The sequence below is a fragment of the Oryzias latipes genome, chromosome 9 (genome assembly GCF_002234675.1).
Source record: "Oryzias latipes chromosome 9, ASM223467v1".
In the NCBI taxonomy this organism is placed as follows: domain Eukaryota; kingdom Metazoa; phylum Chordata; class Actinopteri; order Beloniformes; family Adrianichthyidae; genus Oryzias; species Oryzias latipes.
This window is the reverse complement of record NC_019867.2, coordinates 837,953-857,735: the sequence shown is the minus strand read 5'-3', so window position 1 is coordinate 857,735 and position 19,783 is coordinate 837,953. Positions and strand designations below refer to the sequence as shown.

The 19,783-nt window shown below is 47.2% G+C and overlaps 1 protein-coding gene across 4 annotated transcripts in view; it reads left to right on the top strand.

Moving 5' to 3' along the window:
- LOC101167013 (A disintegrin and metalloproteinase with thrombospondin motifs 3) overlaps positions 1-19,783 on the top strand; it is a 112,967-nt gene that overhangs the window by 86,613 nt on the left and 6,571 nt on the right. For 2 of the 4 annotated variants that reach the window (XM_023958118.1, XM_023958121.1), the window contains 5 exons: positions 1,608-1,691; positions 1,999-2,079; positions 9,132-9,295; positions 12,733-12,889; positions 14,791-14,923. In XM_023958118.1, coding sequence (XP_023813886.1) covers positions 1,608-1,691; positions 1,999-2,079; positions 9,132-9,295; positions 12,733-12,889; positions 14,791-14,923 — 619 coding nt within the window. The remainder of the gene's footprint in view (positions 1-1,607; positions 1,692-1,998; positions 2,080-9,131; positions 9,296-12,732; positions 12,890-14,790; positions 14,924-19,783) is intronic. The other 2 variants (XM_023958119.1, XM_023958120.1) reach the window with 2 other exon arrangements.

Genomic DNA, 19,783 nt, shown 5'->3' with positions numbered 1-19,783 from the left:
ATGCAAACGGCCGCGTGAATGACAGAAGCGACTGGCACAGAACGAAAAGCATGTTTGCTGCAGGACCAGAGCACTGTCTTCACACTGCCGTCCTTCAGGCGTCTCACTGCAGCCCTGCTGACCTTCAGACAGGAAACCATTCAAAGATGCTCTCTGACTCTCCTCTAATACTTGACTTTGAACAGGAAAGCAGTTAAGCAAGAGAGCCCAAAATGAAAGCCCCTTGCTGGAAAAGACCCCATGCAAGTATTCAGTCCCGTCGCCGCCCTGCTGTCTGAAGCTTCTAGTGCAGAAGATGCAGTAGTTTGTTTAACGCCACTAATGGAGCGTCTGCGTGTCTCATCTGTGATCGTGATGTCTGCCGAGTGTCTCACAGGTCACGCCTGACGGCTCTAGTCTGCATGAAGAGCAGACCAGTTAGGGGGAGGGGTTTGGAACAGGTTCAGCCAGTCCGGGATGCTGCACCAACGGGCCAATTAAAAAACGTTCCTCCAGTAATATCTGTGCAGGGCTGAATAAAAAACAAACCAAATGAAATCTAAACTTGTGCTGAGCGGCGAGCAGCCTTGTACTAGCTGCCCTTGAGGGGGGGGGTGTCTCCTCCAGAGTTCATTTACAGATGTCAGTGTGGCCCCACCCTGAAGGCCGCGCTGCAGCTGAATTCATAATCAGATCTGGCAACCAGCTGCTTCCACCGAGCCCCCCTGCCTGTCAGAGGGAGGGGGGCTGATGTTGATGAGGACGAGCTTCAGCTCCTCAACCTGCTTTAAAGCTTTTATTACAAATGTTTTCAGACTCTCCCCTTCGGTTTTCCTCTATGAAGACACCAAATCCAAACTGTCAGCTGCCACAGCTTTGACTGCAGTCAGCCAGAATGCCGCCGTGCAGCCGCCTACATGCACGTTTTGCCTGAGGGAGCAGTAGGCAGTGAGCAGTGACGGCTTCAGACATGGCGTCCTCTCAGTCGTCTTTCCGTGCTTTAGCTAGTTAACCCTTTAACGCCAGAGGTTTGGCTCCGGGGTCCACGTTCTCTGGATTACCGCGACTCTTGAGTCTTTTACGCCATGAAGGTAAATCTGAATTCTGAAGCTTTGAGCTGCTGGGCGGCGTTTCACGGCAGGACGGCGTTCACGTCATCAACGGAAATCTGCTTTTCTCAGAAATCCGCTGGAATCACGACGCAGAATGACGGTAATTCAAAGAGCTCAAGGGTTAAAGGGTTAAACATCTACATTTGAATGAGCAACATTTGTTCTTCATGTTTCATAAAGTAGCCTCTTCAGCGTCCAGTTCGTCCTGTTTCACGTGTCTCTGCTGTTGCAGGAATCTTTCCTCACAATCAGTCATTTGGACTTAAATATGATGGTTTTCTTTTTTTTAACTGCATTAAGGAATCCTCTTATTCTCCTGAAATGTCTTAGAGTTTTTTAACACAGTGTTCAGGTTGACTTGCTGCCCTTTCAGCTTTTTATGACACATTTCTGCTGCTGCTGATTTCTGCTGTGACACAGGAAACGCACTTCTCTGTTTTGTCTGCAGAACACGGAGGCGAGACGCTCTGAACGTGTCAGAGGATGTAAAGCTAACCCATTGCTTCTGTCTTAAAGGGAAGACCAGAGGAGCCTTTTCTTTACCCAAAGGAGCTCGAAACGTGGCTTTGAATGAAACGGAGGATTCTAGAAATGTGCTGGGTGAGTGGTGGCGGGTTTGCAGGTGGTGGACACTCCTGGCAGAAGGGGGGCTTTGCTGGTCTGTAGTTTGACGCCCCGGGTCGTGAATGCACCTCAGCGACCCGTTTCACTGGCTTCTGCAGAGACTTTTGACTTTCATGTAGAGCAAAGCTGAGAGAACTTCTGCAGCTTCATGGATGTCCACCCCTGCAAACAGTCAGAGGACTGCTAACCTACATAACCTCTGTTTCTGTCTCATCCCTCCTAACCCCCCTGCCCCGCCCCGCCCCGCCCTGCTTCTGCTATCGCTGCTGCAAACATGGCAAAGGTTTCCTTAAGATGTTTCTGGTTCCTCTTGGAGCTAGACATGTGGTCCTCCAGGAGCTGGAGAGCTCCCTGCACCTCGTGGGTAAGTAGCTCAGAGGAGGCCTCACCAACAAACTCCTCTCTGTGCGTCCCTGAACACATTCAGAGTGCTGAATATGCAGCATCATTCATTCATTTTTACATGCAGATTAGTCATTCATTATTCAAATGAAGTTTTGGTTTACTGGAACATTGATTTAGATTCCCAGAAACAGCTGAGGGTGTTTCATGAATCAGCAGGCTCGGGTTAATCCTCATTTAAGAGCTGCAGAGGAGGAACAGCAGGCGGCAGAAAAATAACAGCAAAATAACCAACGTAGACGGATGTTCATGGAGGCAGACTGACGAAGAGCAGAACCAAACCTCACTGCCCTCCTCTTCTCCCTGAGTCTTCTGCAGATGAAAAAGCCTCAAAGAGTCTCATGACAGTTTCAGACTTGATGTGAACAAAGATGGAAGCCCTTCGTTTACCCTTTTAGATGCTGTAAAGATGGTTCTGGTTCTTTAACAGCTTTAGTGGATTTAACTTCATTCAAATCTGGTCATTTGAATTCAACAAGCCAAAAACATAATACTCCCACTACCGTGCTTGACAGCTATTTCAAAGTTAGACTGTATGGAAGGGTTAATGGCCAACCAAGTGTGCATAATCAGCGTTGATTCTAAAATAATTCTGAGTATGCACACTTCAAAGGCCATTCACCAGCTTGTACTATGGTCACCTACAAAAGAAATAAATATAGTTTAAGAAAAGTTTAATAAAGTTTTTAGTACTTTATTCTTGTTATTTTTTTGGTTTAGATTGCGCATCATCACTGTGGATTATCACTTTTTAATGCACACCCAGCAGCATTGAGTATTCCCCCAGACCGTGGTAGAATTTCTATTTCTGCACCACAGCTGCCCCATTCGAGTAAAAAGTTACTTTAAGTTACATTACAACCTGAACGAACATCACAACTGGACGCTCCGCCGCGGGAATGGCGTTGGGTGTGAACGCAGCTTTATGTGGGGTCGTGGAGGTCAGCGGTCCTCAGGATCAGTGCCGTGTCAGAGAGGAAGGCAGCGGAGGAGGAAGTTGGCGTTTGCTTTAGTGACTAGACCAGGGATGCTCACACTTTTTTGGTGTGTGAGCTACTTTTGAATTGACAATGTCTTGAAGATCTATATATCTATATATATATATTAAATACTATTAGTAAATGTTTGTTAGTTATGTTTATTAGTTACATGTTTATTTGAACATTGTTGTTTATGAACTGATGATTAAAAACTACACAGTGAGAGTACACAAAGATACTTTAGTATTAACAGATGAGGCGTTTTGTAACAAAGACAGAAAGCATCGACCATCGTATGTCATGCTCTGCTGTAAACAGTCCAATGGGGGGAGCATCATGGCTTTTCAAAGGCGCTGCTGGCTCCGTACGAAGCGCGTGCCACGTAAAAAACAGCTTCCTTATGAGCTCGTATTTATCAGGTGAGAACTGCAGAGCTGAGAGCGGGAGGAGACAGCGGGGCGGCTTCAATAAACACCCCGGTTGTCCGGAGTGGTTTTCTGCCGCGGGGCAGAAAGAGTTTGCACTCAGTGAATTTAAACGCGCGTCTGCGGTGACGTATGCATCAGAGGATGTCCGATTGGCCGTTCTGCATGTCAATCAAGTCCCCGTACTTCTCGGTGAGGATTTTGATTGGCTGGTGGATTTTTAAGAAGGAATTCATTTTTTAATCTTTGCTGTCCTGCGATCTACCCTCCTTGAAGATCGACCGGTCGATCGTGATCAACGTAATGAGCAGCCCTGGACTAGACATTTCACAAACTATGTGTGACTGAATATTCATCAACTGTAAAATATCTACAGTCTTTTTACAACAAGAGTTTATTTGGGAGCATTTCAGTGAGAAAAATAGATTTTCTTCATGAACCATGAAGCTAGTGTGAGATTGAAGCAAAGGCTTGGAGTCCACGTGGAATCAGAACAAACTCCACTGTTCTCTCTCTTTTACTGAAGGACTTCAATGCTTCACAGGTCATTGAGTTTTAAAACAGAGAATGTGGATGCAGAAAGAGATCCCTTCTTCTGTTTGCTGCTTTGTTAAAGTCTGAAATGTTCTTTTACTTCTGTGAGAAACTTAAAGCAAAGGGAAATGTGAGGAAGAAAGGAGGTAATGATTTTAAAGTGGTCTTCCTTTCACACAGTTAGCTGCACGTAACATAAAAGAGCAACGAGATGCTGGAAAATCGGTGTCTGCTCTTTATGGAAATGTGTGTCTGAAATACACACACAGTGCTGCTCTCGGTTTTCTGTCCGAGTCATGGCGTCTGAGGGTTTCCACTAATGGTCGCTGTGGCAGGTAGCTCTAGAAAACGTGCTTCCCTATGAGGACAAACTCCGTCCTTCATCTCGTTCCTCCTCTTCTTCATTTCTTTTTTCTGAATGGGGCACCAGATGGCTTTGACCTTTTTGTCCACCGTTCTGGCGCTCGACAATAAACTTCTCCTCCAAATTAACCTCTTTTGACCTTGGTGACCTCATCGTTTTGTTTTCCTTATTTGGCCATTTCACACAAAAATGTTCAATACCTGAATGACTGTTTAAGTAACCCCCCCCCCATCCGTCCACTGAATTTGAGAGAGACCTCCGGCTGAACTGATTCCCTCCACCCCCCTCCCCTTTTCCTTACCTTTCCGGTGCCTTCTCAGCCGACAGGAGCGCACGCCGCTGCACGGGTCGCCGATTGGCTGGTTTCAGGCTGTTCTAAACGCCATGATGTAACAGATAAACCAATAGTGGGGCTGGTTTTTCCTCTGTAAGTTCTGAGCCGGCGCCCCGGGCAACGGCCGTTCCTACAACCAATCAGATCAAAGCAGACTCACAAAGTGACACTTTGAAAACCCAGCTTCTGCTTTGACAGTGCTGGTAGAAATGTACGCTTGATTATTTTTTTTATCACTCATTGAAATTGGACCTTTATAGTTTATAGAACCTCCCAGCTTCTGTGAGGTTCTGGGAGGTTCTGGGAGGTTCTGTGAGGTTCTGGGAGGTTCTGGGAGGTTCTGGGAGGTTGGTGTTCTGTGACTGAGGAACCTCAACGTTCTGTCCGTTGGTGAACCGTGTCCGTCACTGCTGTCGTTTTCCTTTTCTGTCAGTGAAAGTTTACCATCGGTTTCCAAAATGAAGCAAATGTAGATCCATACGGATAGTTTTAAAGGTTTGAGGATTTTAACTGACCAAAAGAAAAAAAGACTAAAAGAAGAATCTTTTATATCTACTCCAGAAAAGAAAACATGAAAGAGTTTCAATGAAAAATGTAGAATTTATGAGAATGTTTTCATCTAATCAAGGAGTTATTATTTATGGAATTGTTAATCACAGAATCATCAATCATAGAGTTATCATCATAGAATTATCAATCACTGAATTTGAATTAATAGAATTAAAAGACACTGAATTGTTTTTTTGTAGAATTATCAGTCACAGAATCATCAATCATAGAATAATTAGTCATAGAATTAATGATCACAGGAGGAAACAACAAGCTTTACAGATGCTGTTTTTTATTTCAAATGTAAATTAAAACTTCTGTTATCAAATGGTACAAATTATCTTTTGGGGGGAAAACGTGGAAATTGACCAAATGTGTTTCTGACTGAAGCTCAGTCGGGGGGGGTAATAAACCGCAGTTCTGATGGTTTCTGTCATAAATCCTTTCATTATCACTGAAGCAGAGCTCTGCTGCTTTTACTCTGCGGTTTGAAGCTAATGCTCTTATTTCAGTCAGACTTCAAGAGATAAACTTTGAATGAATAAAAAGTGTTTTTTCTTTTTATTCACTATTGATTAATAATTCATGCTATTAGAGAATACTGGGTAAAACTAAACTTTAAGATGTACGAGTAAGTTTACATCTTCTGGTTTTTCATCTTCTGGTGTCACACCTTCACCTGGTGTCACAGCTTCACCTGGTGTCACACCTTCACCTGGTGTCACAGCTTCACCTGGTGTCACACCTTCACCTGGTGTCAGACCTTTACCTGGTGTCACACCTTCACCTGGTGTCAGACCTTCACCTGGTGTGTGACCTTCACCTGGTGTCAGACCTTTACCTGGTGTCACAGCTTCACCTGGTGTCACACCTTCACCTGGTGTCACAGCTTCACCTGGTGTCACACCTTTACCTGGTGTCACACCTTCACCTGGTGTCACAGCTTCACCTGGTGTCACACCTTTACCTGGTGTCACAGCTTCACCTGGTGTCAGACCTTTTCCATGGTGTCACAGCTTCACCTGGTGTCACACCTTCACCTGGTGTCAGACCTTTACCTGGTGTCACAGCTTCACCTGGTGTCACAGCTTCACCTGGTGTCACACCTTCACCTGGTGTCAGACCTTTACCTGGTGTCACACCTTCACCTGGTGTCTGACCTATACCTGGTGTCACACCTTCACCTGGTGTCAGACCTTTACCTGGTGTCACACCTTCACCTGGTGTCTGACCTTCACCTGGTGTCACACCTTCACCTGGTGTCAGACCTTTACCTGGTGTCACAGCTTCACCTGGTGTCACACCTTCACCTGGTGTCAGACCTTTACCTGGTGTCACAGCTTCACCTGGTGTCAGACCTTTACCTGGTGTCAGACCTTCACCTGGTGTCACAGCTTCACCTGGTGTCAGACCTTCACCTGGTGTCAGACCTTTACCTGGTGTCAGACCTTTACCTGGTGTCAGACCTTTACCTGGTGTCACAGCTTCACCTGGTGTCAGACCTTCACCTGGTGTCTGACCTTCACCTGGTGTCACACTTTCACCTGGTGTCACACCTTCACCTGGTGTCACAGCTTCACCTGGTGTCACACCTTCACCTGGTGTCACAGCTTCACCTGGTGTCAGACCTTTACCTGGTGTCACAGCTTCACCTGGTGTCACACCTTCACCTGGTGTCAGACCTTTACCTGGTGTCACAGATTCACCTGGTGTCACACCTTCACCTGGTGTCTGACCTTCACCTGGTGTCACACCTTCACCTGGTGTCAGACCTTCACCTGGTGTCAAAGCTTCACCTGGTGTCACACCTTCACCTGGTGTCACAGCTTCACCTGGTGTCAGACCTTTACCTGGTGTCACAGCTTCACCTGGTGTCTGACCTTCACCTGGTGTCACACCTTCACCTGGTGTCTGACCTTCACCTGGTGTCACACCTTCACCTGGTGTCAGACCTTCACCTGGTGTCACAGCTTCACCTGGTGTCACACCTTCACCTGGTGTCACAGCTTCACCTGGTGTCAGACCTTTACCTGGTGTCACAGCTTCACCTGGTGTCAGACCTTTACCTGGTGTCACAGCTTCACCTGGTGTCACACCTTAACCTGGTGTCACAGCTTCACCTGGTGTCACACCTTCACCTGGTGTCACACCTTCACCTGGTGTCACACCTTTACCTGGTGTCACACCTTCACCTGGTGTCACACCTTTACCTGGTGTCACACCTTCACCTGGTGTCTGACCTATACCTGGTGTCACACCTTCACCTGGTGTCAGACCTTTACCTGGTGTCACACCTTCACCTGGTGTCTGACCTTCACCTGGTGTCACACCTTCACCTGGTGTCAGACCTTTACCTGGTGTCACAGCTTCACCTGGTGTCAGACCTTCACCTGGTGTCACACCTTCACCTGGTGTCACACCTTCACCTGGTGTCTGACCTTCACCTGGTGTCAGACCTTTACCTGGTGTCACAGCTTCACCTGGTGTCACACCTTCACCTGGTGTCAGACCTTCACCTGGTGTCACACCTTCACCTGGTGTCACACCTTCACCTGGTGTCAGACCTTCACCTGGTGTCAGACCTTTACCTGGTGTCACAGCTTCACCTGGTGTCAGACCTTTACCTGGTGTCACAGCTTCACCTGGTGTCACACCTTCACCTGGTGTCAGACCTTTACCTGGTGTCACACCTTCACCTGGTGTCAGACCTTTACCTGGTGTCAGACCTTCACCTGGTGTCAGACCTTTACCTGGTGTCAGACCTTCACCTGGTGTCACAGCTTCACCTGGTGTCAGACCTTCACCTGGTGTCAGACCTTTACCTGGTGTCAGACCTTTACCTGGTGTCACAGCTTCACCTGGTGTCAGACCTTCACCTGGTGTCTGACCTTCACCTGGTGTCACACCTTCACCTGGTGTCACACCTTCACCTGGTGTCACAGCTTCACCTGGTGTCACACCTTCACCTGGTGTCAGACCTTTACCTGGTGTCACAGCTTCACCTGGTGTCACACCTTCACCTGGTGTCACACCTTCACCTGGTGTCAGACCTTTACCTGGTGTCACAGCTTCACCTGGTGTCACACCTTCACCTGGTGTCTGACCTTCACCTGGTGTCACACCTTCACCTGGTGTCAGACCTTCACCTGGTGTCACAGCTTCACCTGGTGTCACACCTTCACCTGGTGTCACACCTTCACCTGGTGTCACACCTTTACCTGGTGTCACACCTTCACCTGGTGTCAGACCTTCACCTGGTGTCACACCTTCACCTGGTGTCACACCTTCACCTGGTGTCACAGCTTCACCTGGTGTCACACCTTCACCTGGTGTCTGACCTTCACCTGGTGTCACACCTTCACCTGGTGTCAGACCTTCACCTGGTGTCACAGCTTCACCTGGTGTCACACCTTCACCTGGTGTCACACCTTCACCTGGTGTCACAGCTTCACCTGGTGTCACACCTTCACCTGGTGTCACAGCTTCACCTGGTGTCAGACCTTTACCTGGTGTCACAGCTTCACCTGGTGTCAGACCTTTACCTGGTGTCACAGCTTCACCTGGTGTCAGACTGGCTCAGGAACAGTTGCCTCTGAAGCGTTGATCGGAAGGACCAACCTTTGCAGAAGACGTGGCTTCTGCTCTTTGGACCTTTACTTGACCTGTTTTCATTCACACTGTACTTTACCACACCAGAGTTCACCTGCAATCACATCAAACTGAATTCTTTCATGATAAGAAGATCTGATGGAAGACCTGAAAATGAGTTTTTTCTAACTTTTTTCGTGCAGAAGATGTTTCTGATGAGAAAACTCTGACTGATTCCAGCCGTCAAGAACCAGGCGACCGGGCATTACATCCTGAACGGGAGGAGCGAGGAGATGAAGACGAGGAGCTTCATCGACCTGGGCGTGGAGTGGCACTACATGATTGAAGGAGACGTGGAGACGCTGCACACTGATGGGCCGCTGCATGACCCGGTGGTGGTTCTGGTGAGAAATCCTCCTTCATCCCTTCTGTGAGAGTTACTTTAAAGAAGTAATAGTTAATCAATCACTTTTACAAGGAAGGTGGGACCTGGGTCCATCTGTCCCCTACCCCTTCCCTGGTGGGGGGTGCGGGCCCCTTGGCGATGGCGGCCGTGTCCCTTGGGTGCCGGCTCCCTGGGCCCGGCGGTGCTCTCTCCGCACGGTGGGGGGGTTCATATTACACCTGAGCCGGGGGTGTTCGTGTCCCTGGGGGGTGGGTCCTGGTCCTTGCCCCTGGGCGCTGGGCCCCGCCAAACTTCCAACATGGCCGAGCCTGGTCGGGCCATATTTATAACATCCCTTGTGGGCCGCCCTTTTTTCCCCGGGGTTCCCCCCTCCTGGGCGGGGGCGGCGGGCCCCTGCCTTGCTCCTACCTGGACCAACCGTGGGCCGGGTGGGTGGCTGCCTGGAGTGCGGAGCGGGTCTCCCTTGGGGGGTCCTGGCTCGTACCTGGGGTCGGGGCGGGGGGATGCCCGGAACTCCTGGGTGGTGGTGGGGTGCTCGTCTGGGGCTGTGGGCGTCCTTCTCCGGTGGGGCCCTGCGTTGGGCTCTTCCGGCGCGGCGGGGGGCTGCTTTCCTGGCTGGGCTGGGGCGGCGCTCTCTTTCCCTCTGCGCCTCCCTGCTCTCTGGCTCTGGGGGCCTCGCGGCGGTCCGGCTGGCCCTGGCCTGGGTGGCGGTCTTGGTCGCCCGGGGGGCGGTTGTCCCCTGCCTGTTCCCGTGTGGCGTTGGGGGAATTCCGGCTGCCGCTGCTGCTGCGGCGGGGGTATGGGTGTGGGGGTGGCTGGGCGCTCCTCCTCCTTCTTTTCACATTCCACCATCCATTTTAGAAGAACATAAACACTCACCTGAGCACAGGTGTTAGCTCACCTTTGCACTAATAGTTTGCATGATTGAATGAATGAAAGATTTCACACTAGTTGGTTTAAAGGCATAGGTATGCGTTCGTGAACACTATCTGTTTTGTGTGCATGTTGACATGTGGACATTTTTGCGGCTAGCAGGTGTGTTGATAATATTTGAGTGTGTGTGAACAGGCCCCGCCCTTTTTGTACTACATTTGAACCGTACCGTAACGATAAACAACCAGTAAACCTGTCTGCTCTATGCTGCTTCATGGTCTTACCCCCCTTCCCCTCCTATTATCACCCTCCTACCCCCCCCCTCTCTCTAACGTCCCTCTCTCTTCTTCCCCTCTTTCCTTTTCCGTCCGGTCCAACACCAAAGATTTTCAAACATGATTGAAATTAATAAATTTTGGCCTCAATTACAAAAGGGGTTTATTCAGACATACCTTTGGTTTGTCTGAAGATGAATAACCCCTCTTGTTAAAATAAAATATGTCCAACACAAGAGGCCCTCAGCTCTCATCTGTTTGCCTAGCTGTTGGACAGGACAAGTTAAAAAAAAAAAAAAAAAAAAAAAAAAAAAAAGTAATAGTTAATCAATACTTAATCCAGAAAGTAACTGCCTTACTCTTTAATAAAAGTAACTATTTGTAAGTTTTATCATCTTTATAACTAAAGGAAACTGTTTAAAGTTATTAAGTGAGTTTAATCTTTTTATAGAAAACCTTAAACTTTAACAAGACTGGAAGAAGAACTGGAAAAATATTTTTCCCAGTATTATTTTCAAGTGTAACCCCAAGTGTACTTCAGGCCTTCACAGATCCAAGGCTCTGCTCACAGCACGCCACTCGTTCCAGGTCCAAGTCCAGCTGACCCCTGACCCCAAAGGTCAAAAGATTTCCGTGAATGCTGTTGATGTTTTCAAGCATGAACCGCCCAGTTGACCTGCAGAGGTCGTCCACGCTCCTGAGTACAGTACTGCAGTGTGAGCGGACCAGAGAAGGTCATGGGGTCAATGGTTCAGTAGATCCAATGAGCAAAGACTGTCAGATCAGGAGAAAACCTTCAAACGTGACAACAAAATACTTTTCTGGTCAGTAACTGAGTCTATGCTGAAAATCTGGGAAGAATCCGTCAGAAATCAAATCCACGTTTAGGTCCAGACTGGCAGCTGACTGAAGGAAGCGACTGACCCCCCAACTTTAAAGGAGTTCTTGAGCAGTGAGCAGGCCCTCAGGGAGCAGCGGTGCTGGAGATCCTCATCATCTCTGGGGCTCTGGAGTCCACATCAACACCCATGAGGCTTCAGAATGACAGGAATTTAACCTGCCTCACCAAAAACCATCACACCCAGAGGAACAGACCACCTAGTGGTCATCTGCTGAATCTGCATGGCTCCAGCCTGCACAGATTTACTCTGAGGCCTCCGCAGACCGAAACCAAGACGGCTGAAAACCAATCCAATCTTGAGGGATGAGTCAGTCGCCTTCCTAAATGGTGGGAGGGGTCCGGAGTCCCGTTTTAGGACACTGGGGTTACAGAATAAAAGCATTGAACATTGAGGGTAAATATGGGATCTTCTGGGTCCAGAAAAGATTTATTTCTCCAAACAAATATTTAAAAAAATCTTAGTGTAGCAGCTGAGAGGATTATTGATACGTTTTTCATTTGTTTCAGGCATTTGATTCCAACTTAAATTGATTTGACTTGTTTTTTGAGGATTTATTGGCAAAGACGGCTCTCCCTATTGACAATATCATTACAGACACACAATCACACACGCACACACAGATGATCCTGTTTGTGGCCTCATTATCCCTCAGCGTTCCTCGGGGGCTTCGCTCTGACTGAAGCCCTCTGTAAACTCTGCCTCCTGCACAAATGACTGCTTGTATTGATTGACAGAAACATCGGAATCCAACAGCAAACAGCCTCCCAGCAGATGAGGAGGAGGAGGAGGAGGAGGAGGACGAGGAGGAAGAGGAGGAGGAGGAGGAGGTCTTCTGAGAGGAGCTCCTGCTTTAGGCAGAATCTCCTCGGACAAGGAGCCCAGAGACGAGAACAACCGCCACTTTGCACGTCTTTCAGTTATTCTGTTAATTTGGCAAACGCTGAGGGATAAAAGCTGAATCATGAAGATGTGATGCAGATTAACCTTAACCGGAATCAGATGTTCTCCCTTTAGGATGAAACCGACTTTAATTAAAATCAACCTATCTGCTTTAGTTTGAGCCTAAGTCTGCAGTTTCTCTGATAAAAGTTGTAATCCACCTTCTGACAGCAGTTAGCAGCAGAGAACAGGTCTGATCAGATTCATTCCTACAGGAAACCAGCAGCAGTTTCTCTGCTCTGCGTGACATTTTAGAGCTACATAACCTCCAGAGGCTCTTCAGAAGCAAATCAAACCTGTTTGTAACCTCTAAACTCTGAAACAAGATGCAGATCCGTCTGCCTCAGGGGAAAACGCAGGACCAGGCATCCTCCTCCTCCTCCTCATCAGTCTGATTTTTTGTTTCTGCAGATGTTTGACGCTCACTCTTCCGTTCTCGTTTGCAGATCATACCGAAAGACAACGAGACTCGCTCCACCTTAATGTACAAGTACGTCATTCACGAGGACTCTGTGCCGGTCCACAACAACAATGTGATCCAGGAGGAGACGTATGAGTGGGCTCTGAAGAACTGGTCGCCCTGCTCCAAGCCCTGCTCTGGAGGTGAGAAACCTTCACCGCCAACACAGAGGGAGACCCAGAAATCCCAGCCGGAAGACATATTTTGGCCCAGCTGTTGTCGTCTTCTTTATTCCCCAAAAAAACTACATATGTGTGTGTGTGTGTGTGTGTGTAAACCCCCAAATCCTTTTTTATTTAAACACTGTTGAAATGTCAATGTTAGGCAAAATGTACCGAAGCCCTGAAGGTCAAAGCAGTCAAATCAGGAGGAAATCCTTTGAATTAGTTTAGTTTTCCACAATGTGTCCCAAAAACAAATCCCCTCACAACACAAACGTGGAAAAAATGGACCCCCCCCCCCCTGAAGCCGACGCTTTTCATCCAACATTTTAGCCAAGCATAAAAAAAGGAAAATGAGTGGCGGAAAAGAAAAATATAACAATAAAAATAACTAAAATGAATACATTAGTTATCATTACAAGTGTTGGTGTAGAAATCAATAAAGTCAAACAGCATACACTCACAAACAGACACGGCAATAAGTGCTTTCAGCCGCAGCAACATCATTTACAGTAAGTTGACCATAATTGCAATTTCAGTTTCCTTTTGAATATGTACATTATAGCAGACTGTTCTTCGTTTGTGGAGCTCTAGTGCAGACGGAACAGCTGGTCCACTGGAACTTCCTGTTTTCCCCTTTTAGCACACGCTTCCCTCTGGTGTCATGGAGATGAGAGGGCGAGAAAAGTGGGATGAGGTCACACAGACGACCGTTTACTTTGTTAACAGCCCTGCACATTGTGCATGCATTATGATACGTGTTGGGTTCTGGTGTCTGAAGGAGGCTGTGTCTGTGGAAGAGAGGATCTGATGCAGAGTTTGGACCGGGTTAGGTAGAATATGTGTTATTCCATATGCTAATGCAATATAAGATAAGATGTTACAATTCTGATGATCAGAGGATTATGTGAGGGAGGAGGAGGTGTCCTTTATCAATAACTAAATCATGACGCTGAGGCGTGAACCATCGCCAAGCAGACAGGAAGCCAGCGTGTAGCAAGTGGGCAAGTCAGAAGACTCCTGTTTTAGGAAAATGGTTTTAAAAAAAGTGTTTTTTCTTATTCCAAGGAAATCTGTGGTCGTGATTTCTGACCGATTTCTGAGGGTCCGGTTGTTGCAGAGCAGAGGAACCCTGAGGACAGAACATCTCTGTTCAGAAAAACAGCAATTGTAGTGATAATGACTGAGGCTGCAGACAGCTGCAGGCCCCGCCTCCACAGAGCCCCCTGACCCCCCCCAGCTGGCTCAGCACCAAGGCTCTCTGGTCTCACTAAAGCAGATGGACTCCGGTTCTGTTCGGTTCTGTGGTTGGTCATGATGAAGGTGAAGACCTTCTCCTGGGTTTTTGGCTTTTCCACTGATGATGATGATGATGATGATGATGATGCGCTGCAGAAATTTCCATCCTGTTGAAAACTAGCTTTACAGTGTTGCTAGGCAACCAGTAAACCAGTAATACACGTTATTGTTTTGTTATGTTTTCTGCTTCGCAGCCTTCTAAACTTTAAAGTTTAGTTTGAATGTGATATAATTTAACAAAGAAGAAATCCAATAATCTACTTTGGAACATGACTCTGTGGGGTTTCTGGAAGCCCTCCGTCAGAGAGAGGATGGTTCTTCTTCTTCTTTATACTTTCATGTTTTACTTCCTCCTTCTTGAATGTCTCCAGCTGTTACTGCATAAAGTCCTGGTTGGTGGAAGCAACAGCACCAACAATGGGAATGAAAATGTTTGATTCTGGTTTTGGACAGTGAATGCACACGAGTCCAGAAATATTCAGAGAATGGAGGAAGATAAAGACCAGGTTTCTGTGGGAATGTTTAAAGGTCCGATTTGTGGCTTTCACAGTTTGAATAATGTCCAACATCTCCGTCCTCCTCAGGCTTCCAGCAGACCAAGTATGGGTGTCGGAAGAAGGGAGACACAAAAATGATCCATCGAGGTTTCTGTGACGCCAACAAGAAGCCGAAGCCCATCCGGCGGATGTGTAACCTTCAGGACTGCACGCAGCCTCAGTGAGTGTCTGCTTCTTTAATTGCCCTGACAGAAAGAAAATGATCCATGGCGGTTTCTTAAAGTGTGCATTAAAATCCAAGTGGGACCTTGAGGCAGCACTTTCAGATAACAACATGCTTTTCTCAGCAAGAGCAGAATTTTAATGAGGCTCCTCAGCCTGCAGTGGAGGAAGAAGAGGGAGAACTTCAAATAATCTCCTCTGACTGTCTGGATGGAGAGACTGGCTCCTAATGCTCTGGCCTCTGGAACAGAAGCTGATTGTTGTCTGATGAAACGTGATTCCTGTTGGAACTGACAGGAGGTGTTTCCTAATTGAACAACGTTCTATGATTGATGTGAAGGAAACATTAAACTACTGTCAAATCTGTTCCACGCAGGAACAGCTTGGCATGTCAGAGAGATTTCCACGTGACACATTTATGCACGCGTGTGCACGAGACCCTCCTCTGAGGCATGTGGGGGGTTTTGGCTCATAGAAACTCATGAATCATATCGACGTTTCTGTAAATCATATAAAGTTGTTGGGAAAAGAGAAAGATCAAAAATAATCATCACTGTGAAAAAAGGGTTTGAACTGACTTCATTTGGTTGGAGGCGGAATAAACCATTATCTGTGAGTGACACTCGCTCCAGCTCTCTGATACGGTCAGTGCTTCCATGTCCTCCATGGAATCTAAAACCCTGGTACTTTGCGGGGAAGCCATGAAGCAGGGCGGATGTGGGAGGAGCTACTCCTACACCCATCTAGAAAAGCGTCACCGTGTGATGAGGTCATGGTTCCAAATGAATCCTGAAGTGGGAGGGGCACATTGACTGTAGTTAGCCCCGCCCACCTGAGCAACGCTCTGAAATTGACCTTGGCAGCTCTGATGTGGCTCTGAAAGGCCTCAGCAGTCTCATCAACCTCTTCATCAGTTCTGTTCCTTCAGACAGAGGATCTACAGTTTTTGAGACAGGTGATTTTATAGAACCAAACTCCATGAATGTTTCAGGGAAGTGGTGGACTCCAGCGGAAAGACATCAGAGCCCCCTCATCCAGGAGAACTCTTGATCCATGATTCCAACAGGAGACGCCATCTCAGTCAGTTCAGTCCATGTCTGACTTTACCTGGGCCATCGTTAGTCTGGCAGCTGCAGGCCTCTAGTGTCACTGCCTCTAGATGGCGCTCTGTGTACAGGTCAGGCTGCAAATATCATAAGTCTCTATACTGCAATGGTCCTGTTCTACATCCTGGACATTTCTATGTATCTGCAATCAACTGTAAGCTTCTTTGGACTAAAGTATTAAAGTTTCTGACCTGAAGTTCCAAACCCAGAGAGGCTTCAGCTCCCACAGGTCTGAAGTTGTTCTTCTCACGTCCAGGTCTCCGTTTATTTGTTGATCTAGATTTTTTACTCAAAAGAGTAACTCCAGAAGTTTGGTTGAAAACCAGCTTCTGTTCTGCAACAGAAAGAGAGGAAAAGAAGAAAACTGAACAAAGAAAAGCTGAACGCTGTCAGAATGCAAAGAAATGAGGGTTTGATTGAAAGGCTGCTGTACAAACGGCATCCGGATTCAGCCGTTTAAACGGTAAAATGACATCCAGCAGCTGCTGCAGGTCTTTGAAACCTGGACCGAAGCAGCTTTTCAAACGGCATTTTCTCATCTGCTCCTGATTTCCAGCAATTTGAATACAGAAATACTCAGAAATAGAATTCTCTCTATAATTTTTCTCTTTCATGAAAAAAATGCCACAAGAACATGTTAGAGACACCTAGAACAGCATTTTCAGCCGTTCTTAACCTGTTTGTGACACTGCGTGTTCTTACATTTGGTGCTCCTCTTCTCTTCAAATCAAATCAAACTTTATTTGTGTAACACTTTTCCAGCTCGGGCTACTCTAAGTGCTTTATATAAAAACAATCACATTTTAAAACCAAAAGATGTTACATAAATATTTTGTAAAAATAACCTACAGAATGCCCACAACCACACACACACACACACACACACACACACAAACACCGTGCCTCCTGATGATGCCTCCATGTAGCAGCATATATAGATTAAAAAGAAGTGGGCCTAAAATTGAACCTTGGGGGACCCCACAGTTGATTTCAAAGACCTTTGAGGAGCAAGTATCCATACTTACATCAAATCTGATGATTGATCTGTAAGATAGGAATAAAACCACTTTAGTACGGTACCAGAGATGTCTAAACCTCTCAGCCTGTTGAGTCAAATACTGGGATCTACTGTGTCAAATGCAGCACTGAGATCCAGTAGTACCAGGACTGAGAGTCTCTTCTGGTTTTTGATGTCTGACGTGAGCTTCCATGTTGTGGACATTGTTTTAAAGAGAACTTTAGGATCATTTTTGTTTTGCATAGTTAAGTCTGAGAAATGAAGGGTTCTAGCTCTTTTTATTGCATGACTGTACACCATTTGCTGTTCGTTAAAAATGCTCCACTTCCTCTCCGCCCTCCTGCGTTCACGTTCCAAGGCTCTGATTGGGTGGTTCCTCCAGGGTGCTGTAGCTTTAGTTTTCACCGTTTTTGTCATAAGTGGAGCTACAGCATCAGTGGCAGACTGTAGTTTGTTGTTGAAATGTTCAACCATGAAGTCTCAGGATGCAGGTCATATCTGAGCTGCAGGAGTTTGATGTAAAATATTGATGACATTTGCAGCCACCTCAGGAGTTGTGTATCGTTTCCTCACAGTTCTCCCTGGAGCTTCCTGTCGAGGAAAATGGGTGATATGAAAAGACAAAAAAATTGTGATCTAACAACAATGTCAACAACAGAGGACACACTACAGGACAGGCCACAGGTTATGACCAAGTCTAGAGTGCGCCCCCTGTTGTGGGTGGGCTGTGTGACATGTTGGGTAAAATCCATACAGAGCAAAAGGTTAAGAAACTCACCATCTTTGCATCACTATCTTTGTCAACATGTGGCTTGAAACCACCAGTTATTAACACTCTACTGTATTAGGAGTGTGTGGACGCCAAACATTCAGAGAATTCTTGAAGAAAACAGGATTTGGCGGGCTGTTAAAATGCACGATGCTCCAATGTGGAGTCGCTATTTAGTGTGATTGTTTAGGTTAAAAATGAGCCACAAGCAATCGATGCAGCGCCACCGCCTGTTTTACCCCCCATTATAGAAAATAAAAAGTTAGAATTCAGTGACACCGGCAGCATCAGTACACAGCCTCTTATTGTGTCTCCACTGAGCTGCTGGTTCCAATTACAGAGCAGTGACTCAGGCTGCAAAGTTTGTTCTGCAGGCGTTGTTACCTGGCTCAGTTTCACCCCCCACCCCCCACCTCCACTGCAGTGAATGATGACAGAAAAAGCCTCGTCTTTGGGGCAACGCCAGAGACGCGTGGAAATGAGCCGACGTTGCATCAGACGACTTTACCGCCCTCAGAAACTCTGTGATGAGCCGTCCGTGCCCTTCCAGCTTCAGCTTCCAGTCAGAGCCAAGCCGCAGGAATCACGTGACGGCGCTTGGCCGCTCTGTGATTGAACCCTCTGCTGCTGAGCAAAGTCTGGATTCAGTCTGCTTCCGTTCCACGAGTAAGCCTGCGTCTGAAGTGGGAAGATTGGAGCATCCCATAAGTCTCAGAGACTTGGATGGTGCAGCAAAGCACCTGAAAACCTGTTGGTGCGCGTGGCTGGCACCTGAGTCACGGCTGAAAGGTGACAGTCAACAGGACGCCAACCGCTAAATGTCTGGGGAGAGAAGAGAAGCGTCTGGGTTTGGCGGTGGAAACCAGAACAGGATTGGAAACCTGCATCTGGTCCAGCAGATGCTGGCTGGATCTCATCGCTCCTACAGAAAATCCACAGAAAGCAGAGTGAAAGGAGAAGGGCGGACTGGGATTTATCAGCCGCCAGAGCCGTCTGCCTGCAGGCGGACAGACAGACAGCTTTTGTCTGAGCAGAGCGGATCTCCTCACAGGTGTTGGTGTGGATTTGTGTGGAGGTGGGATGCATAGGAACCATTGAAATGAGAGACAAAAAGAGTGGGATATTTCCAGAAGACAGAAATCTGCCGTTGCTTCACCGTCACTTCGTGTAAGTTAAACTGCCGGTGGCAGCAGCAGAACAGCAGCAGCAGCAGAACAGCAGCAGCTTTCCTTCAGCCTGTTTGGATCAATCGGAGTCTTCATCACATTAGGTCACACTAAACATGGGGGCTAACTTTAAGGTTCATCTTTGCGGCCACCAGTGTAGCACCTGATGAGGTTACGTTTAACATGGAAAAACAGGAAACAGAAGATCGGCGATTCGGGAGCACAAAACTTTAGATCCAGGCATTTTTGCTGCAGTGAATCGAATGAAAGGTCATTAAGGGTCACAAAGGGTTCGGACCAGAACAATCGCACCTTTTCCTGAGTCTGAACTGGTGGGATCCTGTTTTTTTGTCTTACCTGTTTGACTTTTTCACAGAAAGAAACTAAATCATTTGGACCTTGATGAGTTCTGCAGAACCAGACGTTGTACAGTGGGCTGTGCAGCAGGCGTTCTGCAAAGGTTTGGGCCGAACGTCGGCTGATACCTGCAGGGTTCTGCTGGCTCTAGCGGCTCCAACACAGATCAGACAAAGCAGAAACCGCTGAAGAGGCGGCGTTAAGGATGTCAATTACAGCAAACCACGGGCCACATCTCTGCAGAATGACTCTAGAAGCTTCCTCTCAAAAACCTCGGTCACTAAGTCAAACGGCAGCTTTCAAACTAAGAACGTTTGTGTTTTCTTTCAGAAAAGAGCAGAAATGAGGACGTTTTGTGAGTTTGGCTTTTGCATCAGAAAGTGACAGAAATGAAATGATTAGTGTATTTGTTAGTAACTGGGTTTCCATGGGTCAGGGCCAT